This window comes from Pisolithus orientalis (assembly GCF_024613125.1).
Source record: "Pisolithus orientalis strain OTSU chromosome Unknown F5J12scaffold_5, whole genome shotgun sequence".
Lineage (NCBI taxonomy): Eukaryota > Fungi > Basidiomycota > Agaricomycetes > Boletales > Pisolithaceae > Pisolithus > Pisolithus orientalis.
The window spans coordinates 1299924-1325294 of NW_026260786.1; the positions used below are offsets into that span (position 1 = coordinate 1299924).

At 48.7% G+C, this 25371-nt stretch overlaps 9 protein-coding genes across 9 annotated transcripts; 4 read left to right on the forward strand and 5 right to left on the reverse strand.

Moving 5' to 3' along the window:
• Nucleotides 1-184: 184 nt before the first annotated feature.
• On the reverse strand, nucleotides 185-1936 carry F5J12DRAFT_715425 (DUF185-domain-containing protein; the record flags this gene model as incomplete). Its single annotated transcript, XM_051740953.1, has 7 exons — nucleotides 185-432; nucleotides 483-588; nucleotides 650-1021; nucleotides 1077-1295; nucleotides 1332-1475; nucleotides 1545-1691; nucleotides 1751-1936. The coding sequence occupies 7 exons, from the start codon at nucleotides 1934-1936 to the stop codon at nucleotides 185-187; spliced, it is 1422 nt and encodes a 473-aa protein (XP_051603229.1).
• Nucleotides 1937-2053: 117 nt separating this feature from the next.
• Nucleotides 2054-3416, forward strand: F5J12DRAFT_454575 (eukaryotic translation initiation factor 6). Its single transcript, XM_051739510.1, has 6 exons — nucleotides 2054-2218; nucleotides 2279-2461; nucleotides 2516-2868; nucleotides 2919-3039; nucleotides 3095-3315; nucleotides 3385-3416. The coding sequence occupies exons 1-5, from the start codon at nucleotides 2209-2211 to the stop codon at nucleotides 3163-3165; spliced, it is 738 nt and encodes a 245-aa protein (XP_051603230.1). The 5' UTR covers nucleotides 2054-2208; the 3' UTR covers nucleotides 3166-3315; nucleotides 3385-3416.
• On the reverse strand, nucleotides 3094-4226 carry F5J12DRAFT_454588 (uncharacterized protein). The gene is made up of 4 exons (XM_051739511.1): nucleotides 4187-4226; nucleotides 3825-4128; nucleotides 3646-3765; nucleotides 3094-3591 (listed from the first exon to the last, which is right to left on the reverse strand). Exons 1-4 carry the CDS (start codon nucleotides 4198-4200, stop codon nucleotides 3379-3381), a joined length of 651 nt encoding a protein of 216 aa, XP_051603231.1. The 5' UTR covers nucleotides 4201-4226; the 3' UTR covers nucleotides 3094-3378.
• A 12-nt stretch (nucleotides 4227-4238) lies between these two features.
• Nucleotides 4239-5339, forward strand: F5J12DRAFT_811283 (translation initiation factor eIF3 subunit; the record flags this gene model as incomplete). Its single annotated transcript, XM_051744833.1, has 5 exons — nucleotides 4239-4367; nucleotides 4427-4524; nucleotides 4581-4851; nucleotides 4904-5219; nucleotides 5270-5339. The coding sequence occupies exons 1-5, from the start codon at nucleotides 4355-4357 to the stop codon at nucleotides 5334-5336; spliced, it is 765 nt and encodes a 254-aa protein (XP_051603232.1). The 5' UTR covers nucleotides 4239-4354.
• F5J12DRAFT_811287 (transductin family protein/WD-40 repeat family protein) lies at nucleotides 5340-7439 on the reverse strand. The gene is made up of 7 exons (XM_051744834.1): nucleotides 7362-7439; nucleotides 7101-7313; nucleotides 6921-7048; nucleotides 6795-6874; nucleotides 5972-6745; nucleotides 5670-5921; nucleotides 5340-5617 (listed from the first exon to the last, which is right to left on the reverse strand). The coding sequence occupies exons 1-7, from the start codon at nucleotides 7388-7390 to the stop codon at nucleotides 5372-5374; spliced, it is 1722 nt and encodes a 573-aa protein (XP_051603233.1). The 5' UTR covers nucleotides 7391-7439; the 3' UTR covers nucleotides 5340-5371.
• Nucleotides 7440-7504: 65 nt separating this feature from the next.
• F5J12DRAFT_811293 (eukaryotic translation initiation factor 3 subunit G-domain-containing protein) lies at nucleotides 7505-9269 on the reverse strand. The gene is made up of 7 exons (XM_051744835.1): nucleotides 9201-9269; nucleotides 9098-9138; nucleotides 8860-8951; nucleotides 8589-8759; nucleotides 8376-8526; nucleotides 7927-8316; nucleotides 7505-7843 (listed from the first exon to the last, which is right to left on the reverse strand). Exons 1-7 carry the CDS (start codon nucleotides 9212-9214, stop codon nucleotides 7821-7823), a joined length of 882 nt encoding a protein of 293 aa, XP_051603234.1. The 5' UTR covers nucleotides 9215-9269; the 3' UTR covers nucleotides 7505-7820.
• A 475-nt stretch (nucleotides 9270-9744) lies between these two features.
• F5J12DRAFT_716055 (uncharacterized protein) lies at nucleotides 9745-10026 on the forward strand (the record flags this gene model as incomplete). Its single annotated transcript, XM_051740988.1, has 1 exon — nucleotides 9745-10026. A coding segment is annotated over one exon (282 nt), but the record flags the coding sequence as incomplete, so codon positions are not given.
• A 687-nt stretch (nucleotides 10027-10713) lies between these two features.
• F5J12DRAFT_454734 (uncharacterized protein) lies at nucleotides 10714-12450 on the reverse strand. The gene is made up of 2 exons (XM_051739513.1): nucleotides 11622-12450; nucleotides 10714-11570 (listed from the first exon to the last, which is right to left on the reverse strand). The coding sequence occupies exons 1-2, from the start codon at nucleotides 12324-12326 to the stop codon at nucleotides 10926-10928; spliced, it is 1350 nt and encodes a 449-aa protein (XP_051603236.1). The 5' UTR covers nucleotides 12327-12450; the 3' UTR covers nucleotides 10714-10925.
• A 1440-nt stretch (nucleotides 12451-13890) lies between these two features.
• Nucleotides 13891-15351, forward strand: F5J12DRAFT_454724 (uncharacterized protein). Its single transcript, XM_051739512.1, has 6 exons — nucleotides 13891-14030; nucleotides 14100-14403; nucleotides 14463-14491; nucleotides 14544-14599; nucleotides 14671-14693; nucleotides 14768-15351. The coding sequence occupies exons 1-6, from the start codon at nucleotides 14015-14017 to the stop codon at nucleotides 14943-14945; spliced, it is 606 nt and encodes a 201-aa protein (XP_051603237.1). The 5' UTR covers nucleotides 13891-14014; the 3' UTR covers nucleotides 14946-15351.
• The last annotated feature ends 10020 nt before the right edge of the window (nucleotides 15352-25371 follow it).

The window sequence follows — 25371 nt, forward strand, 5'->3', positions numbered from 1 at the left end:
TCCGTCTTGCAGGGCGGATTTGGAGTGAATTATGAGCTGGTACCGCGTCCTAGCCCTCAAGGCCTCGTTACCAATCTTTCCGACACTGATTTACCAAATCATCTGCGTCATCCTCTCCATATAGTTTTCGTTTTGTTCCCAAACTGACGAGGACCGTACCCGAGCTATCTCGTAGTACATGTACTTATGCGTTGCTGTCATCCACGAACGGCCACACACCCTGGTGTGGCAGCCCACTTTTCTTTTCCGACGTCATCCCAAGCACTGCATACTGGCCACCCATCCCAAGAGGGTCCACTAGCCTGTTGATACCATCTTCAATAGCTTTTTTACGCTCGGTAGTAGGTGCAGCTCGAATAAGAGAAGAAGCGCGGAGTTGCACACCAAGACGTTTGAGGAACTCCCCTTGGCACAGCGTACCCAGCGGAGTGACTATCGCACAGTCAGCAACCACAGTTAATGCTGATGGATGGATCACAGACCATTGTGCCCAAGCGACTCTTTTAACAATGCGAAATCAACATTGGCGGTGATGTCACATTCTCCAGGGCGATGGAATATATTTACAATTTTATGTTCTTTGAATGCCTACATTACATGACCCCTCCGCATCAGCTTTTCCACGTCCATTAAGCACAAGACGACCTACCCTCAGTGAATTTCCGACTGCATGCTCAGCGCCATAGTCAATCACGAGAGCACATCCACCGACTCCGTCGTGCGTAATGAGCTCCGCAATAGACCGTACGGCCTTGACGGCTGCACCAGATACTTCTATGCGCGACCCCACAGGAAGTATTGAAAATCTTGGAGAGACATTACCAAGAAGTGTCGATGTAGCCGTCGGGGTGGGCGATATCACTGGTGTCCAGCGGGAAGACATAACTTGAGGTTTTGATACGCCATCGGGAGAGGCACTACGTAGGACGCTGCCAATAGACTGTGCACTAGGGGTGGAATATCTGATACTCTGGTCTTTGGAAAGCGCAATGAGGACCTCGTGCCAACCACGAGAAGTTTTCTGTGCACTGCCGTCAGTTTATCAAACCATGGCATTCGAAACCAACCAATCGTACCTCGATGAGATGTACGGGTAAGGCGTCAAAAAACTCATGTGCGACGAGCATCGTATACGTGTTTGGCGAGCGCGGAACGTCATCAAGCGCGTCATGCCATACGAGCCCTGGACTGCCATTATGTACGGTATGCTTGAGATTCGACTCCTGAAGTGTACGCATTGCGGGACTAGTTTCCACGAGATGCACGTTGGTGAGCTTGGCGCGAGCCGCAGGGAACTGCCGAAAGACCTATAAAATAAGAATTGAGTTGACTAGACAAGGAGGGCGAGGGCCAGTGGGGGTTACCCGTAGCATGTCGTCCATCAAAGTTCCTCGTCCGGGACCCAGCTCAACAACGCGGAACGGTTGCGAAGGTGCCAAATTCATCCAACGCTCAAGCATCCATACCGCCACTAGCTATGCCAGTGTACCTACGCGTTCGTTATCCCTCAGGAAGCTGGACGCGTGAAACAGCGACTAGAATACCTCGCCGAACACTTGACTGATCTCGGGACTGGTCGTGAAATCTCCTCTGGTGCCAAAGACGGCATGTTGTGGGTTCATATAGTACCCATGTATCGGGTGTGACAAACAAAGCTGCATGTACGTCGCAAATGAGAGTGGTCCAGTAGCCTGAAGCGCAGCTGATATGTTAGACTCTGATGACACAGTTAGAATGATACTGGCTGTACCTTTACGCTGTTTACCATGATTTTCTCGATATCCGTCAAGGGCCCAAAGTCATCCGAGCAGCTGGCGTCCAGCGTCGACTGTTGTGTATGGGTAGCGAGAGTCCGAGTCCAAACTTGACACTGCGGTCGCTGCAGCCAACTCGACAGAACCCTGGAAGAACAGCCTCGGTGTGCCAGCCGTAGCATTATTTTTTTTGTTCTGACTCGAGTGTTGACACCAAGTGAGTGAGGATGAGCGGAACCGGTCGTAATGAGTTCGACTGACTCTGAACTCGCTTCAGTGGGTACGTAATAGCCGGTGTACGAAAATTTACCGACAGTACATATACCCTTGCTGATCAACTTCAAGATAACTCACCTCCAAGCCAGGTCGCTATCTGGCCAGTTGTAACATCCCTCTAACCTCAAAAACCACGATAAAAGTGACTGGTGCTGTACCCGAAAACGAATTTACAGTCATGGCGACCCGTGCGTATCGTTATCAGTATGTAACGCACACACAAGAAAGATCTAACCGCTATCTCGTAGGCATCCAGTTCGAGAACAGCAGTGACATCGGAGTGTTCTCCAAACTTACCAATACCTACTGCTTGACTGCGATTCAAGCCAGTACAAACTTCTACTCTGCATTCGAGAGCGAACTCGGCGATGTCATTCCCATCGTCCACACGACCATTGCTGGCACCCGGATCGTGGGTCGGATGACCGCAGGTGAGCTTCCCGCACGCTGACAGGGAACCCTATGAACTCGTGGACACTCTCCAGGGAACCGACATGGTCTGCTCGTTCCTTCGACAACGACAGACCAGGAACTCCAGCACCTACGAAATTCCCTTCCCGATCCCGTTGCAATTCAGCGAGTCGAGGAACGTCTTTCTGCCCTTGGAAATGTAGTTGCATGCAACGACTACATTGCTTTGGTTCACCCAGAAATTGACCGGGAAACCGAGGAAATCATCGCGGATGTCCTCAAAGTCGAAGTCTTCCGGCAGACGATTGCCGATAACGTTCTCGTCGGAAGCTACTGTGCAGTTAGCAATCAAGGCGGTCTGGTGCATCCAAAGACGAGTATTCAGGACCAGAATGAACTAAGTAGTTTGTTGCAAGTCCCAATAGTGGTGCGTTCTTGACTTGTCACCGAGTTTGTCCAGTTTCCTAAAAGAAGCAGGCTGGTACGGTCAACCGTGGCTCGGACGTCATTGGTGCCGGACTGGTTGTCAATGACTGGTGTGCATTTACTGGTCTGGATACGACAGCGACAGAAATAAGCGTCATTGAAGCTGCTTTCAGTGCGTCCTCCATGGAGTGGGAACTTTGTACCGAGATATTCACCATCGTCCACAGAGCTCCAAGGTCAAAACTCGTCAGCAATTATTGGCGAGATGCGCGATTCTCTTATCGACAACTGGGCATGATCTACCCAGCGTTTTCACGATTATGATTATCACCTACCTTCCACGCACCTCGATATATGTTCTGACCCACTTCAATCGCAACCCTACATATCAACTCAAATTGTATCCTTATACGCGTCTTTTTTGGAATAGAAGCCACGTAGACCAAGGGTAAACGAAGTTGCGCGCTTGGGATTCACTTGTTTCACCATCCTCATGGCTCTCCGAATTTCTCTATAGTATACCCGAGCTCCTCAAAATACCCTTCCAGCTCTTGAGGATATATTCACCATAAAGTGCGACCTCCTGGATCGCCTCTTCGACAGTGTCCCTGTTATCGAGGAGGTAGTCAAGGAAAGACTCCGCTGTCTTTGGGGACGTGAGCTGGTGGAGTTCGGCAGTCAGATAGACGGTAGACAGCGATGCGCGACGCGTGTACCACGATAACTGTATTCAACTATGTGTTGGGTTGTAAGAGAAAGATGGTGGATATCGACTCACCTCTTTAGCAGAGGGATCCGCTATCCAACACGCGTCGTCCGCGACATACGCCGCGTGCATCATTATCGGTGATGGGTCAACTGGCAACACGCTGGAAGACGTCGCAAGCAAAGCGAATGCCTCCAACGAGAATCAGAGGACTCGTTCCTTCGCAGCTAGCAGTTCCATGAGCCACATACCTCGGGAAGGTGGTCAAGAACCGGTTCGTTCATGATCAGCCGCGAACGCAAGACGCGCCGTATACACGGCGGGCGTGGCTCGGACGAGCCTGCCTCCTCTCTCATACGGCGTCGGGCATCTTCCAACCACGCGTTAAACAGTGTCCTTCTCGCATCATCACCCTTCCCGAACAGCGCTGATATTGCCGTGTCCGGAAGAGGTTCTGTGTGCGGTTTTGGTAGATAGAGTACAGACTGTGACAGGGCTTCTCTGGTGAATCCATGCGATTTGACCAATGGAATGGCAAGCTGCAATAGCTTTGAGCTATAAAATGGGAGAATGTTCAGATATTTTTTGAGTGCTTGGAACGCAGCGGACTTGCCTGGTGGTAGCCATGGCCGGGCTTGTACTTCGGTGACAATTCAAGCCACGTGGGTTGACACAATGATCGCAAATGGCGTATGAACCCTTTCAATACACTAACCATTATTTCTAGTAGTCGTCTGATCCGTCCACATTCCGTATAATTTGTACACTAGCAAAAGCAAAGATGTCAGATTGGGGTGTGTAGTCTGCGTATCTGGCGCTCTCATCGTTATCGGCTCACTACGATGGAGAACAGAAGCTTCCGAAGATGAACTACCTGCCGTCCCTCCATCGATAGCAAAGAGACCCGTGAAGAAGTGGGATGGCGAGGACGAGGAGGAATCAGAACCTGCTGTACATGTCTTTTTTCCATGGATGTTTCAAAATGTTTCTGATCACTTCACTGGTAGAGCGACTGGGAAGCTTCCTCAGGATCAGAACAGGAGGAACAGCCTAAAGCCGCCGCAACGGTGGCTCCTCCTAAAAAAAAGGGAACCCTTAAAGCCAAGCTAGCAGAAAAGGAGGCCGCCAAAGCAGCACGCGCAGCTGCAGGTGACGATGTCGAATATGACGAGGATGCCGTTCTCGATCCCAGGGAAAAGGCGCGTCTCGACAGAGAGAGGGAGATAAAAGCTGACCTGGACAACACTGCTGCATTATTCGGCGCAGCCGGCCTAGGAGGTACAGATCTCATGATTCACTATCTCGGTTCTTGACCGACGTATGATCTCAGGAACATCATCCAAAGAGTTGGATGCACTGCTGTCGTTCGAACCTAGGACTAAGGAGGACTTCCAGAGTCTGTCTTCCAAGATCATCGAAGTCATCATCGCACGGCTGCAGAACAAACCCCTCTACCCTACATTCGTTGAATACCACGTCCGTCAACTGGCAGAGCCTCTCAAGGACACGGAGGTTCGTAAGGCCGCAAGTGGCCTCACAACACTAGCAAACGAGAAGCAGAAGGAACAAAGAGAAAAGGCAAGTGGGAAGAAGAAAACTAAGACGGCAGCAAAGCCTGCCTTGGGTTCTGTCAAAGCGGCGCATAAGTTCGTTGCATCCCGCCTGTTCGCTGTTTTGTGACTTAGATCTGTGCCAGATTCGACACCGCGGTCTATGATGAGCCCTTGGACGACTTTGGAAACAACCCAGATGACTTCATGTAGAATACCCTGCATGTTTACTACGTAAAATTTCAACTTTATGAATCATCTTCGCCTGCGTCTCCATCCGCATCGGTATCTTCCTCGTCATCACTGACAACACCAATTAGGCCGCTGCTTTCTCTTTCTTTTACCATCTTCCCGGCTTCCACCAATTTTGATGCAAAAGCTTTCCTCGCACCAGCGTTGGCGCCAACGTCCCAGATCTGCAGCTTAGCTTTTGAACCCGCAGCAGCAATAGTGAGAGGATCGTCTGGAGAGAAAACTGCCGAAAAGACTTTTCCCTATAAATCACTAGCGTGAGGTTGAATCATAAACCGTAAAGTCGATACCCACAACTTCCATGTTTCTTGAAGCCACCATGCTCACCGACGGCTTGCTGCCTTCGGTTTGGTCGACATTCCAGACCTTGACTACCTTGTCGGCACCTCCTGTACATATACAACCACGAATCAATGGATTGACGTCCAGTGCCGACGCCGCGCCATCATGCGCGGATACTGTGAACCGCGCAGGGGATGGAGATGCTAGGTCTGTGGGTAATGTGCGCGCATCAAAATTAAGCACGAGACCGTTCTCCAGGGAAACCTGTATCCCGTATTAGGGGTTTCAGACCTGTCGGCAAACTGAAAGCTTACATAGAACGCATGGGACTCCCATGGATCCCATCTAATAGCTTCAACGTCCGAACCAAGCACGGAACCGACCCCAGTGTCTGGTGCTCTCGAATCGAACACACGTACCGTCCGGTCGTAGCTTCCAGACAACAAAACGGTAGGTTCCCTTTCGTTCCACTGGACAGCCTGTACTTTGTCCTTGTGCACTTCAAAGCTCCGCACAGCAGGCACGCTTTCCCCAGTTCCCTCTTCGTCTGCCACGGGTGTGCGGCTGAGATCCCATAGTTTTACCGTCTGGTCTGCTGACGCAGAGGCTAACATATGTCTATGCGTCTTGTTCCACGAGAGGCCCAATACAGCGTCAACATGGTGTACGCTAGACCGCGGCCGTTGCTTCATCTTCTTCCGCTTCTTCTTTCCCGTGCCCACCGGTACGGGAACATGGGCGGTGGTTTTGTCGGGTCGCCCAAGGACCATGTCCGGGTACATACTTTCTATGACATCGAGCGACCATATCTCGATCTCAGGGTCCATCGTCCCGACAGCGATATAATTACCAAACTTGGCGGGTCCGTCCGTTTCCATTCCAGAAGACGAAGCAGGTGAGAAGTTAAGCCATTCAAGGCACAAAGGGAAGTTGGGGAGCATGAGATCATGATGAACGTAGAGATTCTCTTGAGAGTCGTCATAAACGTAGATCTCTAGTTGTGAGACATCGTCTTCGGTTTTGGCAGCGACAATGAGGTTGTCAGTTGGAAGAATCTCTAGTTCTTCCCTCTCCTCGTCTTCAGGGTCCTAAGTAAGCTTGAGTATGCAGCTATATACTCTAAAATAACCCACAGACCTCTTTTGCGGTGATGTAAGGATCATCCGCATTATCGCGGTGAAAGGTCAAACCCTTGATGTTGCTGAATGGTCCGAAGCCTAGGGACCCATAAGCAAGGATCTATAGCCGTGTCCACTTACCCACCGCCTGTAGCTTCGTCGTCGTCATCATAGTCATCAAGGTTATACTGGGACAAATCGTCCGTTTTTGCAGAGGGTTCTGCTAGTTTTTTTGGCTTTTCTTCATCTACAGCCATCGAGTCCTCCTCCTCACTTGCTCAGCATCTTAGTCGACCTCAGAGAATGAAGCACGCCGGAGACTTACTCGACCCACTGGTCCTCATCCTCGTCTTCGTCGTTATCATCCGCCTCCTCACCTTCTGCACCTTTACCCATTTTTATCGCAGCCTTGTGTGCGCGTTCCAGCTCTACCCGTGCATCTTCAAGCTCGATGTGTGCAAGGGCACTGACTCTCTCCAATTCCTTCTCATCGAGAACATACTTTCGTGGATGTTGTGCCGCCGCGCCCCGTTTAACCCTGAAAAGCTCGCGGGGAGAAACAACGCAGACATCGAGCTTAGCTTACCATGCAACGCAGGATATGAGGCTACTCATTCTCTGAGTCCTTGCAAGACAGCTTCCAAAATCGTAGACTCGTACATACTATAGCAAAAGTTTGCGTTTGACTATATTTGGCCTACATGCAAATGTCGAGATGTCTTGTCTACCCTTTACTTCAAGCTAACAGAAATCGTACCCGAGGCACCAATTGACGAGTCCGGGCTCCATTCCCTCGGTAACCCTTCGAAGCTTTCGAGCTTGATTGTCTAGCGTGAACACTGTGTAAGTACAGCCGGTCTACCGGTTACATGCGCCATAAAGGTCTCTAGGTACTGCCGACGGACCGAAAACAGAACTTGGATCGGATTGATAGACTAGATTCCATGTGCCTACGGAATGTCATGGTTTGGCATATCGCTGATCTGGTATTAGTGGGTTCGATACATATGGGTACAGATACTGAAATGGATCTCCAAGACAGCAATCATCGACCGTCAGGTCTCGGTTCTGCAACAAAAAATTACCATCAGCACTCGACCATAAATCGACAGAGAACCATGAAATTCAGCCGAGAAAGAAACCACACTCACGCGACCACTGCACGCTCAAAATCAAATTGTCATACCCCTTCCCATTCAACTTCTCCATCGCTTTCTGCGCACTCACCCGATCCTCAAAGCTCACGAAAGCAAAACCTTTACCAACACCTGTCTCTCTATCCCTCCCGACATACACACGGATGACGCGACCGAATGCTCCAAAGAGCTCGCGTAGATCGTTCTCTTGGGTTTCTTCGGAGATGTTGGTCACACGTAGCGTGGGGAACTCATCGCGCGTGCCTGGCCCACCGGCACCCGAACCCCGCGGCATCGATTCGCCTGGCCCACGTGTGCGCATCGAGGGGGGGACGTACTTGCCTGTCGCAGGTGCCGGCGCGGGTTCCGCTGCAGCACTCGCAAATGTACCTTCGTCAGGAGTGTCTTTCAATGATTTGTTAACCCCTGATCAATTCAGAAAACATGATAAAGTTTCGACGTACCTGATGTTTCCAGCCCTGCAAGATGGTCCTTGTAAGGACATTTTGCAGTGAAGTGGTCTCCTTTACAAAGTCTACAAGAGACTTTTCCGCCTCCTGCTTTCGCAAGTTCAGCCTTGATCGTCTGTTCTGCGGATGGTTCCGGTTCCGAGGACTGCGTCATGAATAGTAAACAATGTCCAATGTGATAAAAAGTAGCACAAGAAGTCTACGTACTTTGTTGCCGGCACTTATCTTGAGCGTAACGTTCTCGCCGACTGTCGTCGTAGCGTGATCCGGGCCTTCTTTGTTCCCTCTTTCCTTGCCGAATTTGGCCCACTTTTTGCGTTCGGCAACAGCGTGCTCGACGACGGACTTTTGGAGTGTACGTTTGATTTTTCGGGTTATCTATCCATTATCGGAGTCGACGGGAATCGGATTAACATAGGTAGTTGAACAACAAAATGATAGGGAAAGAAAGCAAGAAAAGCACAAGAACAAAGCTGACCTTGACTTTCTTTCCCTCGTCGTTAATAGTACATTCGACGGTGATACGGATCCCATTCTCGTCCACGTAATCTTCGATTATATTGGGTTGATCTGTTGACGAAGGTATCCGTCATCATCGAATCCGCGCGGACGATATCGCAAAAAAGAGCACAGCGCGAGTCAATCAACCGAGAAAAACTCAAGAACGAACTTCTCCCCCACGAGATATTCGAGTACACAGGGCAGATAATACATACCGAGTTCGTCGACATCGTCGGCCCACGATGTTTTCTGCGCGCTGTTTTCAAGCCTGTGTATCAGTACCAAGTAGAATATCATAATTAGAGCTACAGTACATACGTTGGGACGGCCATCTTGTGAGGTTTTGGAGTTCGAGATGGGGCTTTTGCGTTCGATGACAGTTCTACTGCACGCCTGCAACGAATCACGTGACTATATTTCGCAGATTTTCGAGGCGCCTGATATTTCCTTTTAAGGGTTATTACATATAATGGTCTTGACTCTGGTAACGACATGTCGGCGATTTAGCACTGCAACCTCCATGCTCGGGAACCGACTGGAAATCATTTTGTTGGTTACCCGTATGTTTTCCCAGCCAAGTGCTTATAATTTCTTCAGGCCGTCGTGAACTCCGGATAGAATGGGGTTGGAGAGGAAAAGTTCCACCATGTATCGAAGACCTTCCAGCATCCGGGACTAGCGCACATCGTATCAAAGTCGATGAGGATCTTGGATTAGTGATCACCACCGGTTAGAGGGGAAGTTTCTTGGTTACTGACTTGGAGGGAAACACCCCGCTTTTTGGGCCTTCTTCCCTTCAGCAAACACTTTCTTATATATTTCATAAAGTGAAGCCCCTCGTTCTGACAACGTTTGGCAATCTCACGTTGTTGAATACGCCGACTGCGAATATGTTCACGGGTACATCGTATTCAACCGACACGACAATTGCAAGGAAATCTGGCGCCGTGTGCTCGACGTACCCAACGAAGATCTCTGCACTCTATCTCCACCAGACTCAGATATGCTTTCGGCGTGGACTGACGAAATCCCCTGCTGGCATGCTTCAACGCCCTGGGCACTTTTTCGCATGCCAGAAAACACTCGAGCTTTCCGCCTCTCGCATCTGACCTCACTGGCTTCAGGTGTGGAAAGCGCCTCATAGGGTCGCTTGGTTGAAACCATCAGTAGCATTCAAAGCCGGCACCACCGTCAGACTCTTGACCATATCCATTACGAGGGAGCGAATGACAAGTGTGCGTTCATATGTGACTCAAATCAGCTTAGAATTTTTGAGAGGAGTGGTGGTGCACAGGTCTACGATCTTTCTCTGAGGAATCTCCCAAAAAAAGTATGGAATGTTGAAGAGCATCCGCCATTTGATTCCCCCGTTGTGAATCGTCAAAGGCTCGAGGAAAAAGATCTGAACTCAACTATGGATAACCAACTCATGCCAGGTTTGTTTGTCCCGACGTTGAGATCCACCTCAACCTGACCCAGCCCTTCTGTGTAGTGCACATGTCAGGCGACAGAAAAGATCCTGCTGCGTTGACGATTTGTGGGGTGCTCATCACCATATCTGGGTTTCAACGCATCATCTCTGGACTACCGTGAACCTCGCGTTATTGTCCTCGACTTGAATTGGCCCACATCGATTTTCGGCGGTCAGCCCCTGATGCCGTGTCGGTTGCTCTCACGAACGGTCAGGGAGGACTTGGATGCCCCGGAAGCTGCTAGAATCCCCTACCATATTGTTCTACGCAAGAAATCTGACGATACGAGGATCGTACATTGTCACGCCGTCCGATTCTCTTACAGAAGGATCAGAAGATATGATCTCCACAGCTCGGTTCCTCTTGGTGTCCTAATTTTGTGCATCTGTTAAGCAAAAAGCCACAGCAGCAGCGAAGAGGTTGATAACGAAGGGCGAGAGTGAAACCAGGACAGAAGATATGAACAGACAAAGAGCTTGGTAACTGGCTGGCTGTGCAGTACAGGGCTATGACGATAGTCAAAATAAAAATAAAACGGGACAACGCCCACTTGCTGGTATTCTCGCCTCTCCTAGACCAGTCCGCTTCCTCCCATTCGGACTGTGTCGATAACAGCCTTAACTATTTCGTCCCACATCCTTCGTACGAAGGAGTCATTTCGGCTGTCGAGCAGCCGTCGTTTTACCTGATCCGTCGTTGAGGCTGGTAAATTACTCCCTCGAGTACGCCGTAGGCGGATCAAGTACGACAGCACCGGCAGCAGCAAAAATAGTACCGAAAGCGCTGTAAACCGGTTCACTGTGAAGCATCTGTATAGATATGCTCGTATCAATGCTAGAAGATTTGGTGGCTCGGATGTTTCCACCACGGAAGTGCTCGTTCGTGCTTTTCGCACGAGACTTGCACTTGGACTTGCCCTGACAGGAGGCGTGTGACCCCTTTGGTGTTGCTCGAATGGACGCCTCTTGACTGTAGCATCAGACGCTGCGGACGCCACTGATGTTGTTGAGGGCGTTCTGGGCTTAGATTGGGCAGAGGACAGCCTTGACATTGGAGTTACGGTACGAGTAGAAAGTGTGGACATTGAAGAGCTCGAGGAGGATGACGAAGGTGTAGGGGAAGACGGACGTAGAGAGGAAGTAGAACACGCTGGCGTTAATGCGGGCAGACCTTTTCCGGCACGCTCCTGAAGGTTTTCAATATTCTTCTGAAACTCCTGAAACATGTGATTCAGTGATATTCGACTACCAGAATATGTACAACTCACGATGCGTTTCTCGTGCGGTAGTTCAATCTCAAATTGAAGAAATTCCTTTGAGTATTCCCATTCCTGGAGAGCGGGTAAGATATAGAGGCAATACAGCTCGAGGACTTTCTCGTAGGCCTCCCGCGTTGAAGGGATGTAGTCATACTGGCCGCGATTGCCAAGCCAATCCTCCACTATCTCCCTGCCAACTGCTGGACAGTTGACTTTGAGACTGGACGCAGCGAGGGTGATAAGGACTTGATGGGGTAGGAACGCAGAGGAAGGCCTACGAGGTAACGAAGACGGCGTGAAGAGTGAGAGCGAACGTGCATGGGCGGTGTTAACAAATAACTGTGGCGACAACATCAGGGTCTCACGAAGAGCAGGTGGTAGAGCATCGCGGTCTGAAGGGGTGGTGTAGGCTGTAGTCTCCAAAGTAATGCGGAGAATGTCCCACTTGCGGCGATGAGAGTCCAAGCTGTCGGGAGCAGGGACGATGGGTGGCCGCAATATTGTGAAAGCAGATGCAATAAGGTTCTCAGCAACAACATGATCGTGATGAAGAAAAGCCCTCGCAGCAGGGTTGTATAGCGACTGGAGGTTCACATCTGTAGACGAAAGAGACCCGTCGGAGGAGTCTGCCTTCAGTGGCAAGACGCCATCTGATTCTGACAGCATCCGTATCGTTTCCGTCGCCGTCGTCGTCGTCGCTGTCGTCGCAGACATTCGCCTTCCTGGTCTGAAGAATGCAGCTGATTACTCTTTAACGCGACCTCTGGCACAGGTCCCGGTCCCGGCACGTGGTAAGCCCGGGACCCAGGGTATTAATACACGTATTGCACGCCCACCACCCAATGGTCGTCAGGTTGAAATCTGGGCAGCCTGATCGACCACATCGAGCAAAGAGACTTCAGACACATACTGCCCAGAACTGTCACCGTGCATTCTGCAAACACTCGAATCACATTCATTACTACACACTACTACAAAGAACGTGTAGAGCCCCCTCAAACTACCTCTCCTAGTGAGCCATCGCAGATCATGGGTGCCAGCCCTAAGGCGGCACCTGCCTAACAACGACGAAGCTAGTCAAGCGAGATGTTCCAATCAGAACGGAGGACCAGGACACCAGAGCATCCGACATTTTTCTTGAGGACGGGAACGCGGACGAGGAGGCGGAAGAGCTTAACCAAGCCCGAACTTTTGTGTCCTCGTGATTGTTCTGAAGAAAAAAGCTCCACCAACGGCTCGCATATAAACCTCTTTGGTTCTGAGTCAGCAAATCCCACGCCTGTGCTCATTGCCAAATCGCACTTCCATAATAGTGAGTACCCTAAGATGACATCGAATACTATAGGAACGTGCTTGTTCTCGCACAGCACCACGGCGCATCAATATGTTCTCCCACCGCTGTGCAACGGTGAATGTTTCCCCTTCTTGTGGGTGGTACTTGAGTCCATAGCACAGCAGCTCCCAGGAGTTACAGTACGGTACGGTACCTTTGACACCTTGCACCTGTGGTCCTTCATTTCCCTGCAGGTCTGCCACGTAACGTACCAGTTTATCCTATACATACCTTAGTGGGTATGGGCGCTAGTTCCACTGAGACATGTCAGCTCGCCACGACAACCCATCAATCACGCCAAGGGAGGCCGTGTTCTTGTTGATGGCGATCCGCCGACGGGGATATTCCCTTCTGCCTCGATGTATATATCCCACTTGGACCAATGGTGTACTTCCTGTTCTCTCCTGTGCGTGGACCGTCGGGTATCTCATTGTTCGCCCTTGCACCAGGTCGGCCATGTCGTTAGAGCCTCAGTCACTGGCTTTTCAGCGCTATCACGAGTTCCAGTTCGCCATGATCACAGTGATGGTGTACGATCATGCTATCACCCTTGGAAAAGAGGTGATTCATTTATTCCATCCAACCAGTCGTCCTGCACACTGGGCTAACAGGATGTCACCAGTTCGACCTTTTCTGGTGTGGATCATGGAGCCTGTCAAAAGTGCTGTATCTTTCGGTGAGATCCCATGATCTTCCAATACCTGTGTGCGTGGGAGGCTAAGAGACGGACGATGGGACAGATTCGGTACCTGTCTCTCTCGCTCGTAGTGTAAGTACTGCACTTCTAGTAGGCCTGGAGTCGCTGAGCACGTTGATCGCAGACTACTGTTGATAGGTTAGCCTATTATCTCGTTCATCGATGAGCGAAGACTCATTGCCACTTCTTTCTCGTTTCCAGTGAACTGTAGTACAACACAATATGTGAGTGGTGTTAGCTACTATTGTCACCCAGCCTGAGCAAGTCGTTAGCCGTCAGTCTCCCATAGAATACCGTGGATTTTGGAACCAGGAATGACCTTTCTTTCGAAGGTCTCTGTTCTTTGCCACCTTTTCACTGTCAGCAGTGATCATGTCACTTTGCCAAGGTGAGTTGTCTCCCAGGTCCAACAATTTTCCTGGTTCCCAACACTTGGTTTCCATCATCATGAACAAAGCCGCCGTCACCCTTCGCGTCTGGTATCTTTTTTCTCGCAACGTATACGTCCGCACCATTGCGGTGACCGCCCTCATCGGCAGCGCAACAGCTTCATTCACTATGGTCTCCACGTTAGTGGGGAGCATGGAAAAACTCTTTACCTCCGGTATTTCAATCCAGACACACATTCCTGGAAAAATCGTGTGGCTTTTCGTTCCTGCGTTGATCGACCATACTCTCTTGTTTGCATTGAAAGTCTATCGCTTCGCACAAGGCAGGAAGTCGCTTCACGTGGAAGCACCGTTGCGCAGATTCTTCAAAGAGTCATTCCCCTGCCTTCTTCCATGCACGCCTTTGACTGACCATGTTTTGGATACTATAGGGGTATGTTGATGTATGCGTTCGCGATGGGTGCGGTATAACATTCGGCTTCCTACGAAATTAGAACTCAAGGACCTAACAGGATCACTCGTGTTCTCGATCATATGCCTTTCGTTCACTGGTCCTTCTCAGCTGTCGGTGCGTACCAACGTTTTTCACTATTCGCGCTTTTGAATGACCCACACGTGTTCAATTTGCTCGGCGGCTAGATTTTCATTTTGGCTCTAACTAGGTGGGCCTCCTATCGCGTCAGACGGTTACTGCATATTGCCATACTGAGTGCCGCTGATTTTTTTCCCCTTTCAGCTTCCCTACAGCAGCAGTTGCTGTGGCCGTGTGTCACGCCATGCTCAATATTCGTTCGTTGGCCACCACATTCCATGTCGACCCAGAGTGGCTCCTTAACCATGCCGAGATGAGCAGGCTACCGTTACGTGAAGGACTGAACAAAAGCGAGTTCCGTGTTGATTTATACGCCGAGTGACAAACCGACGACAAGTCTCTGAGCCTTTTTAATCCTGCTTGTACTCGGCCTCTTCCTTCGGTTCGAATTGATCGATTCGAAGACCAGAGACGTTCTGGTTACATAACGAAAATATTTCGTACATGTATTGGACGTACGTTTCCAGATATTTTGTAGCATAATAGCTCCCTCACTCTCAAAGGGAACTTGATTAAGAGATTGATCAATATGTAGCATCCGTTGATATATATGATAATTTCGGAGTATGAGGAACCTTACCAGAAGGCCCCGTCCTCCTCAGTAAGTTCATGGTCTTTGCCTCATCGCTCAAGAGTGCCCTGGCGAGTCCTCAGGGATCAGACATACACAAGATTTGCGGTTGCTAAATGAGAGATAAAAGTGAACAAGTATGACTTTTACCGACAACACGACCGCTAGTTTGAACGGTGGGAATCGACAGACCTTGCGGACTCCAAAACTAACGGAAGAGAGCGTGTACTCCCCCCACTTTGATCTGATCACTAGAGACGATTTCCGACAGAAAGCAAAGCCGGAAACCCAGGGTATGTTAGTTAAGGATAAGATGGGAACATCCAACATATCCGGAGGGAAATTCAACGCCAGCCTCGAGGGTACTGGGGTACCATCGAAACCCGCGTGGACATGTGTGCCATCTTTACGCACACAGGATGTTCCGCGGCAATTGATTATCATCGAATTCCTTCGCGCCCCAACAAACCACAATGCACAATGTACTCTGGCATGTTTCTGCATCTGACTCGCCACTTGACCACGTTGGTACTACGCACCCTACCGCGATTGCCTTTGCTCGTAATGATATCGGCCGCTGAGCACTGCGCTGAAGCTCTGGTCGCACCGGACTTCGCCCATCTTTGAGTTGCTTTGCACTCAAAGGAAATACTCAAAGGTCTTACTGGCCTTTCATTATTCCTGGTGGAATAACCATTGTATTCTGTTCACAAGAAATTACTGTGAGGATGTCTGAACTACAGTGTCTCAATTAAGTAATGCACAGCCACTACATTTCCAGCATTTCATTGATAGCAACAGTAATACATCACTTTATGTTTGTACAACTATCATAACATGTGGACAAAGGTCTATTTGACAAGACTGAGGTGTGATGATTGTCCTTTCATTGTATTGTAGTGTGCTGTGGTGTGAACACTAAAAAAAGTACTGTGCAATTCTTTTTTGGATAGGGGGTGGCATTATGAAAACCTGCCTCAAATTTTCATTGCCAAGTTCACTGCCCACTGCACCACTCCAGAAGCTACTGGTACCCTCTTTACCATCTCTTGGCCATGGCAAAGTACACCAGCCCAACAAAGAAGGCTCAGATTTGTCAAGACAAGGCAGCTGGTCTCTCAGATGAGCACATTGCCAAAAAGTTCCAAATTCATTGTACTACTGTCAAATGCATCTTTAATTCTTATGCTAAATCTGAAGATTACTGTGCTATCAAGCCTAAATCAGGTCACCCATGTCTATTCACTTTGAATGACACTCATTGTGCAGCCTGACTTCTTGCTCAGGGGAAGGCACATGATGTTGCTGATGTTACACTTCCATCAGGGGTCTTTCCTTTTTCACCTCCTTGCGGTCACGTGTGTCATGTGCCTCATTGTGTCTCTAATAATTGTTGCTGTCCTAGGGGCTCATATGCTTGAAGGATTGTTTGGATCTCCTGCTGTCAAGGTATTTCCAATACCTGTGGAGACTGTGCCTCTCCTTTGATCTGGTGTCCCACCACCCTCTCTGATGGATGACTTGTTTCTTTCTTGTTCTGATGACTCATTTACATTGCTCATATGTTGTACTATAGCTCTGGTGTCTGGCTCCTTGCTGCACTTTGATTGCACAGCTGGTATAGCCTTCATCTCCCTGCCTACCCCCATCTCTGACACTGAATGACTCCTATTTATTTGACTGATGGCTTTGTTGACTACTGTGGATACACATTGCTTGCAACTGGTATGGTACTCGTACTTAGGGGTATATAGACCTATGTACTCCATCGTGTATCCCCAGTTTTTCAATAGCTTGCAACTCAGCTAACTTCCTTCTCTTTCATCCTTATTCTCTCTCCATGCAACAACCTAAATGGATTGCCAGTAGACAGAATCTCTGTTGGACTTCAGAGATAACTGAGCCATAGGGGTTATGACATGTTTGGCCTGTAGACTCCCCCTTGCACGCTTCGTGCCTATTCCATTTGAAGAAGTCACCATGCTCAGGCATAACAAAATCAAAAAACTCAGTGCAGCTTTCAGGACTTGTTGACCTCTTCACAAAAGTCTACTTGTCCCTGTTTACTGAATTTCAACAAACCAACTTCATTACCTGCACTAGGCTCATTGCTCTCCCTATGTGGAAAGACTGACTTGCCTTTGTCTTGCTACTCGACAAATAACAAGATTGAGAAGCATCCCTCCACCCTCAACCAAATCCACTGCTCTACAGGCAGCCACTAGGCTTTAATAGATCGCCTCCCTAGAGTTTGTGCCCATGCCTCCCTACATGTAAAGCCACTCATGCTGTCACACACCAAAGGTGTTTGGTGAGGTGGACATGGATGTAGCTGATGAATGGAGGTGAAGACCATAGCCCTCATGCGAAGAAGGACAGCCAGCAATGTTGGCAGTCATCCCTCGCACAAGAACAGGTTGTCAATGCCAAAGAAAAAGGAGGAGGCAAGTTAAGTGCCCGTGTATGGCATTCCGGTTTTCGACGTATCTCCACCAATTCTGCAGACACTGAAACCATTCCCACACTCGCTTGTAGTGCTCAGCCACGTGATCCTACCTTCCAGGATTGGAAAGGATTTGTGCACTCCACATGTTTCTACAGCACTCCCTCCAAAAGATGCTCATTTTGCTAATTCTTCTGATATGGCTGCCTCCACATCAGTCATTTTGCTTGTCCCCTTTGCTAGGGACCATGGCTACATATATCTACCAGGAGTTCCTACCAGCTTCCATCCTGAAGTGTCCTGGTACATCCCACCCTCATCTGCCCCCTATCAGCCCATCCAGCTTGGACAGCATGTTCTTTTTGTCAGTATGACCTCCAGGAGGATGTTCTTTGGTTGCCTCAGGTCTGTTGTTTGCTTGGAAAGGTCTTATGTGGTCATTTCAGTCTCTCCAGTCCAAGAAGCATATGGATCCTTCCTCCCTGCCCCCTGCAATGTCTTCATACCAGTCTCATCCATCATTCTTCCAAAATTGTGACAGCTACAGTATAATCTAGCAGAAGATGCTCCCCCTTCATCCTCTCTTCCAACAGAGCCTCATTCATGAAGTTTTTATTTGCTTCACTGAGAGGATGGTTTGGGGGGGGGGGAAGTTGCAATCCCCTATGCTCCTGTCACCCCACAGACCCCCAAAGCTTGACCCCTGTTGACATCTGACTCACCCTGTCTGCTTTTGGATGTACTATATTGGCATCAGATCAGTGCTGCCTCTCTGTCATCCCACTTTGGCCTAGAAGTGATCTCTTTGAGATGTGACATGCACGGCCTCCCCCTAATGTGATTCCAGTGCACTTTCCCAGTTCCTGACATTGCTTGACTCATACTGTGACATTCTGACTGTCTTTGACTCACCTATTGCCAATACTTACCAATCTTTTGACTTTGCTTACTGATTCTTTGCTTTTTGGCTTACTTATCCTTACCAATGCTTACCAATGCTTTCCAAGATGATTACCCATCGCTTACATTCCTTACTCATCAGTTACCAATCACTTACCAAGTGTTTGCACCTTGTTTTCCATAGGCAACGCCCCTGTACTGTATATAAGTCACTGTACTTAGGTAGCAAAAAAAAAAAAAGAAGAAGACATCAGAGAGCCCCTCTTGCTTGCAATTTATCATCTCTCAGTAAATCATTCATCAGCTTTGATAGTTGAGACTTTATTAAGGGTCTAGCTATCATCTACTTCACTTATCATCATCTATCATCCATATACTTTGCTCCAAGCCCTCCCTGAGCTCAGTACAGCTTAGGACATTGAATTAAGTCACCATCCATCCTTCTGTAGGCTGACAGCAGTCTACCCTATCGCTTTCTATCACATTCTTGCTCCCTCTTTGTCAGGAGCACCCCCAACCCTCAGCACTCATCTTTGAGTGTTGTAGCTCGCAAAAACCCTCCCAAAGAACAGGTTCTACCATCTAGGTACCGCATAGGCACACCACCACTCGCTTTCATTGTCTTTTGTGTTGGTTTTGGTTGGTTTTCACCACTGAACCTCACTTTGACTCACAGTGGTGGTTGTGAGGAGGTCGAGAGCTGCCCATTGCACTCTATTGGAGTAGGTTGCACTGGCAGTGCGAAGGCTGGAAGATTTGGGAGCATCAGTTGAACAGGCAGTGGTTGTTGGATTATTGGGGTCATGGTCAGATCACACCTTACCCTTTCCCTTTCAGCTACTGTCCTCACTGAGGGGGACTCTGACTGAGGGAGTGGGGATGCATCTGATCGAGAGCCCTGGGAGTGGACATGGTCCACTAGCCCTGGGGACAGGGGGCGATAAAAAGCAGGGTTGTGAGATCAGCGAGGAGAACCTGGAGACATAAAAGCTGGCAGGGGTTGTCAGGGGAGAGGTTGGTGCATAGACAGTGATGGGGGGGATGACCCCATTGTCTGTGGGGTCATAAAAGGGTTCTGTGGCAGGGAGGTTGGCATAGTTGTTCTCAGTGTTAACAGATCAAGGGGAGCCCATTAATTTCGAAGGTGACAGGCAAGTTTGTACTGGTCCAAGGCATCCAAAGCATGGTCCTTTATATGCTCTTTGGGCTCCCAAGTATTAGACAAATGGGGAAACCCTTTCCATTTAACCAAATACTTTTGTTTACCTCTGCACCCATTGACCTTGTGATTTATGATTGATTCCACCTCCCATTCGATCTTGTCATCAACTAACTTGGGAAGGGAGGCTGTGGGCACAGCCCCATAAGTGTCATTTTCGGTAAAGGGGAAGATCTGAGTGCCATGTAACACAGGATGTACCTTCCAAGTCGGTGGTAACTGCAACTGGAAGGCCACCAGTGACACAACCTGAGTCACCTTGAATGGTCTGAGATGTTGGGGTGCAATCTTGTCACACTGGTTCTTGATATGAAGATGCCCAGTATCCAAGAGCACTCAATCTCCGACCTTGGGTGCAATGTAAGACCCTTTTGAGTGTGAATGCATCAGGTCTTGTGCCTTCTTGTGGGCCAGGATGGCAACATTGTGGTTCAAGGCCAACCTTTTCAATCTTTCATCAACCAAGGGAACTGCAGTAAGCTGGACCTCTGGATAGGGTGAGGGGTCATATCCAAGGATGAGTGAAAATGGGGTCATTTGATGGACTGAGTGGACGTGAGAGTTGTGGGCAAACTTGGCAGATGGTAGTTTGGCAGCCCATGAGTTCCAGGCCTCCACACAGTACAAGTGAAGGTACCCTTCCACCTCCTGGTTGACCTGTTCACTTTCTCCATTAGTCTGGGGGTGGTATCTGGTCGAGAGTTTAGTTTTTACCCCTACTTGTAGAGCTCCTTGGTAAACGATGATGCAAACTGCAGTCCTCAATTGGAGATCACTGATTCTGGAACTCCAAATCGGGAATAGATGAACTGATGAAACAGTCAGGCGATCCTGACAGAGTCTATTGTTTTATGACATGGAACAAACAGGGCAGCCTTAGTAAGACCCTGATCGACAACTGTGAGAATCGAGTCATATTTTTGTTCTCCCAAGACTGGGAGATCCATGATGAGATCCATAGAGATTTGTTGAAACAGGAATGCAGTCTTCAGGGTTTCGTGGGGCACCATGGGTGGTGTAGGCAGATGCATGATGACCTTTGTCATCTGACATGTTGGACATCCTGCCATGTAAGCCTGTATATCCTTTCCCATACCTTCCCACCAAACCTCTTTTCACATCTTCACAAACATTGCCTTCTGACCCAGATGTCCAGTGGACTCATGATCATGGTATGAATGCATGCAGTGTTGGCAGTCTTCTGGGGGGATATACAAATGTGTAGTTCCAAACCATTTCGTCCTGTCCTCTGCGATAGTAATGTTGTCCCTAGGTTCCAGACCTGTAGAGTTCTTTGACATATTGTTCTTGACACGCTCATACAGATCTGCAGAGATTGTGTACACTCCTCTGGCTCCTTTGACTGTTTCCTCAGAAGGGCAAGCATCAGGCAGCCTACTCCTCTTTGGTGTTTCCTCAGATGGGTGGGAATACAGCTTGGAGTTGTTTTTGGGGTGTGAAAGTTGAGTGGGGAGATGTCCTATGTGGCAGAGTCAGTTTATTTTTAACTGTTTTTGTAGTTTTGTGACCAAAAATGACAGTGAAACAAGGCAAATTTGGGGACCCACCCCCTCTGAGAGCCAGAGGTCTGGGGGAAGGACTGTGGCCACCAGGGCAGGCTCCTCCAGGGTGCCTTTACAAGAGAGAGAGTCAGCCAGGACCTGCAGGCGACCAGCCTGCCAGGAGAACCAGATAGGGTAGGACTGGATGGTGGCGGCCCAGTGTGCTTGGCAAGGAGTAAGTTGTTGCAGCTCGCAGTAGTACTTGAGGTTTTTGTGGTCCGTGAAGACCACTGTGGGTTTGATGGGGGATAAGAGGTAGGGGCAGAAGGCCTTCAATGTGCAAATAACAACCAGCATTTCCAGGTCATAAACCTGGTAGTGCTGTTCCACTCCAACCAGAGACTGTGAGAGGTACGAGCAGGGATGCCACTCATTGTCAGCCCCTTTTTGCACAAGTACCACACTGGTTCCAAGCTTTGAAGTGTCAGTGAAGAGAGTGAAAGGCTTCGAAAAGTCAGGGATGGTGAGGACTGGAGAGAAGCATAACAAAGACTTCAGCTTTTCAAACATGGCATCACGTTCTGAAGTCCACTGGTAGGGTACCCCTTTTTTTGTTAAGTCATGCAGGGGATGAGCGACACTTGAAAAGGAAGGGATAAATTTGTGGTAGAAATTACAGAACCCAAGGAATCTTTGAAGCCTGGTAAGATTGTCAGGGGCTTCCCAGGTACTGATGGCATTGGTCTTCATTGGCAAAGTCTCCATATGGCCTTTCCCAATGATCATTCTGGGGAATTCAATTTCTTTGGCCTCAAAGATGCATTTACTGATTTTGAGGTGAAGACCTTCTTTCTGGCAGATTTGCAAGAATTTGCAAATGTGAATCTGAAGTTCTTCCTTTGTTTTGGCATGGATTGCTACATCGTCCATATACCCAACTTGTTTTCCTCTTTGAGATTCGAAGGTTTTGTCCATGTACCTCTGGAAAGAAGGGGGTGAGTTGCACTGACAGAAGAACATTACCGTTGGTTCAAACAGCCCTCTAGGGGTTATAAAAGCCCCTTTCCACTCATCGCCTTCCTTGACCCTAAGGTTGGTAAAACCCCAATGAATGTTGAACTTGGCATAATACTTTGATTCAACTAGTTCATCAAACAGAGCCTGTGCATTAGGCAGTGGGTGGGCATCAGGGATGGTGAATGAATTGAGGTAGAAGTAGTCTTGAATTAGCCACTTCTTCCCATCTTTCTTTGCCACAAAGAACACCAGCACTGCTTGAGGCAAGGTTGAAGGTCGAATCTTCTTACACACGAGATCTTCCTCTAGAAACTTGTCCAGGACTTTTAATTTGTCAGGAGACATCAGGTACACCACAGCTTTCTGGGGTTTGAAGTCTTCATGGAGTCAAATCTCATGATCTAATCCTTCCCTGTGTTTTGGCAGTGGGATATCATCCTTGGCGAATACCTTCTCAAACTCCTTGTATATTTCAGGGAGTTTGACCTCTTCCTTGCCTGCCACGAGAGCAGCTTCCAATTCTGTAGAAAGAGTAGTTTTGTTAATAACAACCGGGGTTTCACCAGCTTCCAGTTTTACCACTTCTGGGGACAGTCCAGAAGATTCCTTTGTACTGTCCATGTCTGAAGACACCACCTGTTTGACAAAATAGTCAGATCCTTTGGGGTACACATACCTGTCATCCCAGCACATAATCTTTCCCATCTCCCAACTCATCCGAGGTTTATACTCCTTGAGGAAGGGCATGCCGAGGAGGATATGTTCCTTCCCGACTAGAGGACTGATGTAACATTTGACCTGAATAATGTGCTCCTTGATTTCCATTTCCAGGGTAACCTTGTGGGTGACCCACTCTACATCTTTTCCAGTAAACGAAGTGGTCTTGAACTTGCTCTTGACTTAATAAGTCAGGATTCCAAGTTTTTGAACCATTCATTCCAAGATGAGGGAAACTTCAGTGCCTGAGTCGATACAGGCCCAAATTCCTGCCTTAAAGTCTGGTAGTATGACCAACCCAAGAGGGGAACGAATTTGCATATTTGACTCATCATCTATGGAAGTACATTTAGCAGACAAAATAGCAATGGGACTGACTGATGCAGGAGATTCATCAGTCCCCTTTAAAAACCCAACAACTTTTTTTTTTTTTATTAGGTAGGAGGAAAACTCATAAGTGAGTACTGGTTGTCAGCTCCAGTGATGTCAGGTTAGGCTACCCATGCTAGGAAACAGCGTTGCGCTCAAGGCGTCGAAGGGGCCCGACTGACTAAAAACCTCCCGGTCAATAACACAGACCCTGACAAGGGGACTGCTGACCGCACAGGGAGCCAATCCAGAGGGGTCACAACAGCCGTACGCCACGCTTCCTGGTGCGCCTTTGCCACCCTCTTTGGGGATTACCTCCGATTTGTATACGAAGGTGTCAGGATTAAGCGAGGCGGCCAGCCGAAGATCTATGCCAACGGAAACCTCCTGCAACAGGGCCTAGACCAAACAGCTCCCTCTAGTGCCCCGGGGTTGTACCCCCGGCCATGCACACCTCTAGGTTTTCACTGATTGTTTTTAGTGTCGGCTCAGGGAAGCTTGACACCCATCCTTCGGATGGAGGGGGTGGACTAGTTTCACTTTGAACACCTGATGGGAATTTCACCCATATAACTCACTTCTTAGGCAGTGGGGCAGCCACCACACCAAGCCTCTGGACCTCGTCAAGGTCTAGTGAGGGGAAAGTCCATCTCCCACCAGAGGACCCAACAACTTTCACTCCTCCATGTTTGCTTCATGATCTCCAATGTAGGCAGTCTTCATTCCATCCTCTGGGAGGATGATGCAGACATTGGAAAGTTGGGTTTTCACCTTGATTTTACAGTCATGCTTGTAGTGACCTTCGGCTCCACAATTGAAGCATTTAATTTCTGAACCAGAGCATCTAACATTCTGTTTACATTTGTCAATGTCCATTGCATCAGGATCTCAGGAACCTCCATGGTAATGAATGAATTTCCTTTCATACTGAGATTCCTTTCCTTCTAGGATATGCTTGGTGGTGATCACTGTTCTGGCTTCTCCTGTGCACTGTATCCACTCAATGACTGTGGAAGGGGCATGTCCCAAATTCAGAATCCAATTGTGATATTCCTTCTGCAATCCTTTTCCAAAGAAGATCCCTGCTTCACGTGATTCTTCTTCAAGTTGAGCCTTGTTAACAAGCCCTGTAAATTTGGCTATGTAGGCTTCAAGTTCACGTTTGCCTTGCTGGATATCCAAAAGGTGGAGTATTGCGAGAGTGGTTTGGTTGCCCAACTCGAAAGTAGCTTTGAGGCGTTCCACAAACCTCTGAGAGGTGTCTGTGTAGTAGATAGTTCCATCCAAAAGCTTGCTTTCATTTTGGTAGTTTTTGGCAAATGAAACTGCTGCACCTTTGGTCATATATGTGAGCACAAACAAAATCTTGAGTGACTCTGAATTGTAGACATGCTTGTTCAGGTTCAAGTAACCTTCGACCTGTGTAATCCAGGTCTGAAGCCCATTGTGGCTTCCATTGTATTCTCCAGGATGTCCGACATTAATCTCCCTTCCTCCGTTGGGTGGGCAGCAATCATATGTGTCATCAGGGTCAGCTGGGGCCTTACCCTTACTGGTCCCACCATAGGGGGCCTCTGGGGGAAATACTTTTCCAAATTTCCTCTGATACCATTTGCGTAATGCTGAGTCTGTAGGCATTCCTGTTGGAAAGGGGTCTCCACTCCTGGCATGCATAGCTTTCCTAAGCTCCTCTGCCATAGCAAGCCTTTGATCTTCCAACTGTTGTCTCAGCTCCTCTTCTAAGAAGGTCCTTGTAGGCATCTCAGGAGCAGACTCTCCATGACCGATAGTCATGGACATAGTGGGTGATTTGCAAGCTTCCTGTTCTTCTTTGAGGACTGATCTGAAAGAAGTCTTGGACTTCTGATCGTCTTCTTCTTCTGAACTAAGCGTGACTTCCAAATCCCTAAACCAGGATAAATAAGATAACCGTGGGTTGGTAGCAGTGACCAAGGGACCGAGTCGTCCTAAAGGGATGGGCAGTAAAGGTGGATTCCTACCGAGCCCAAG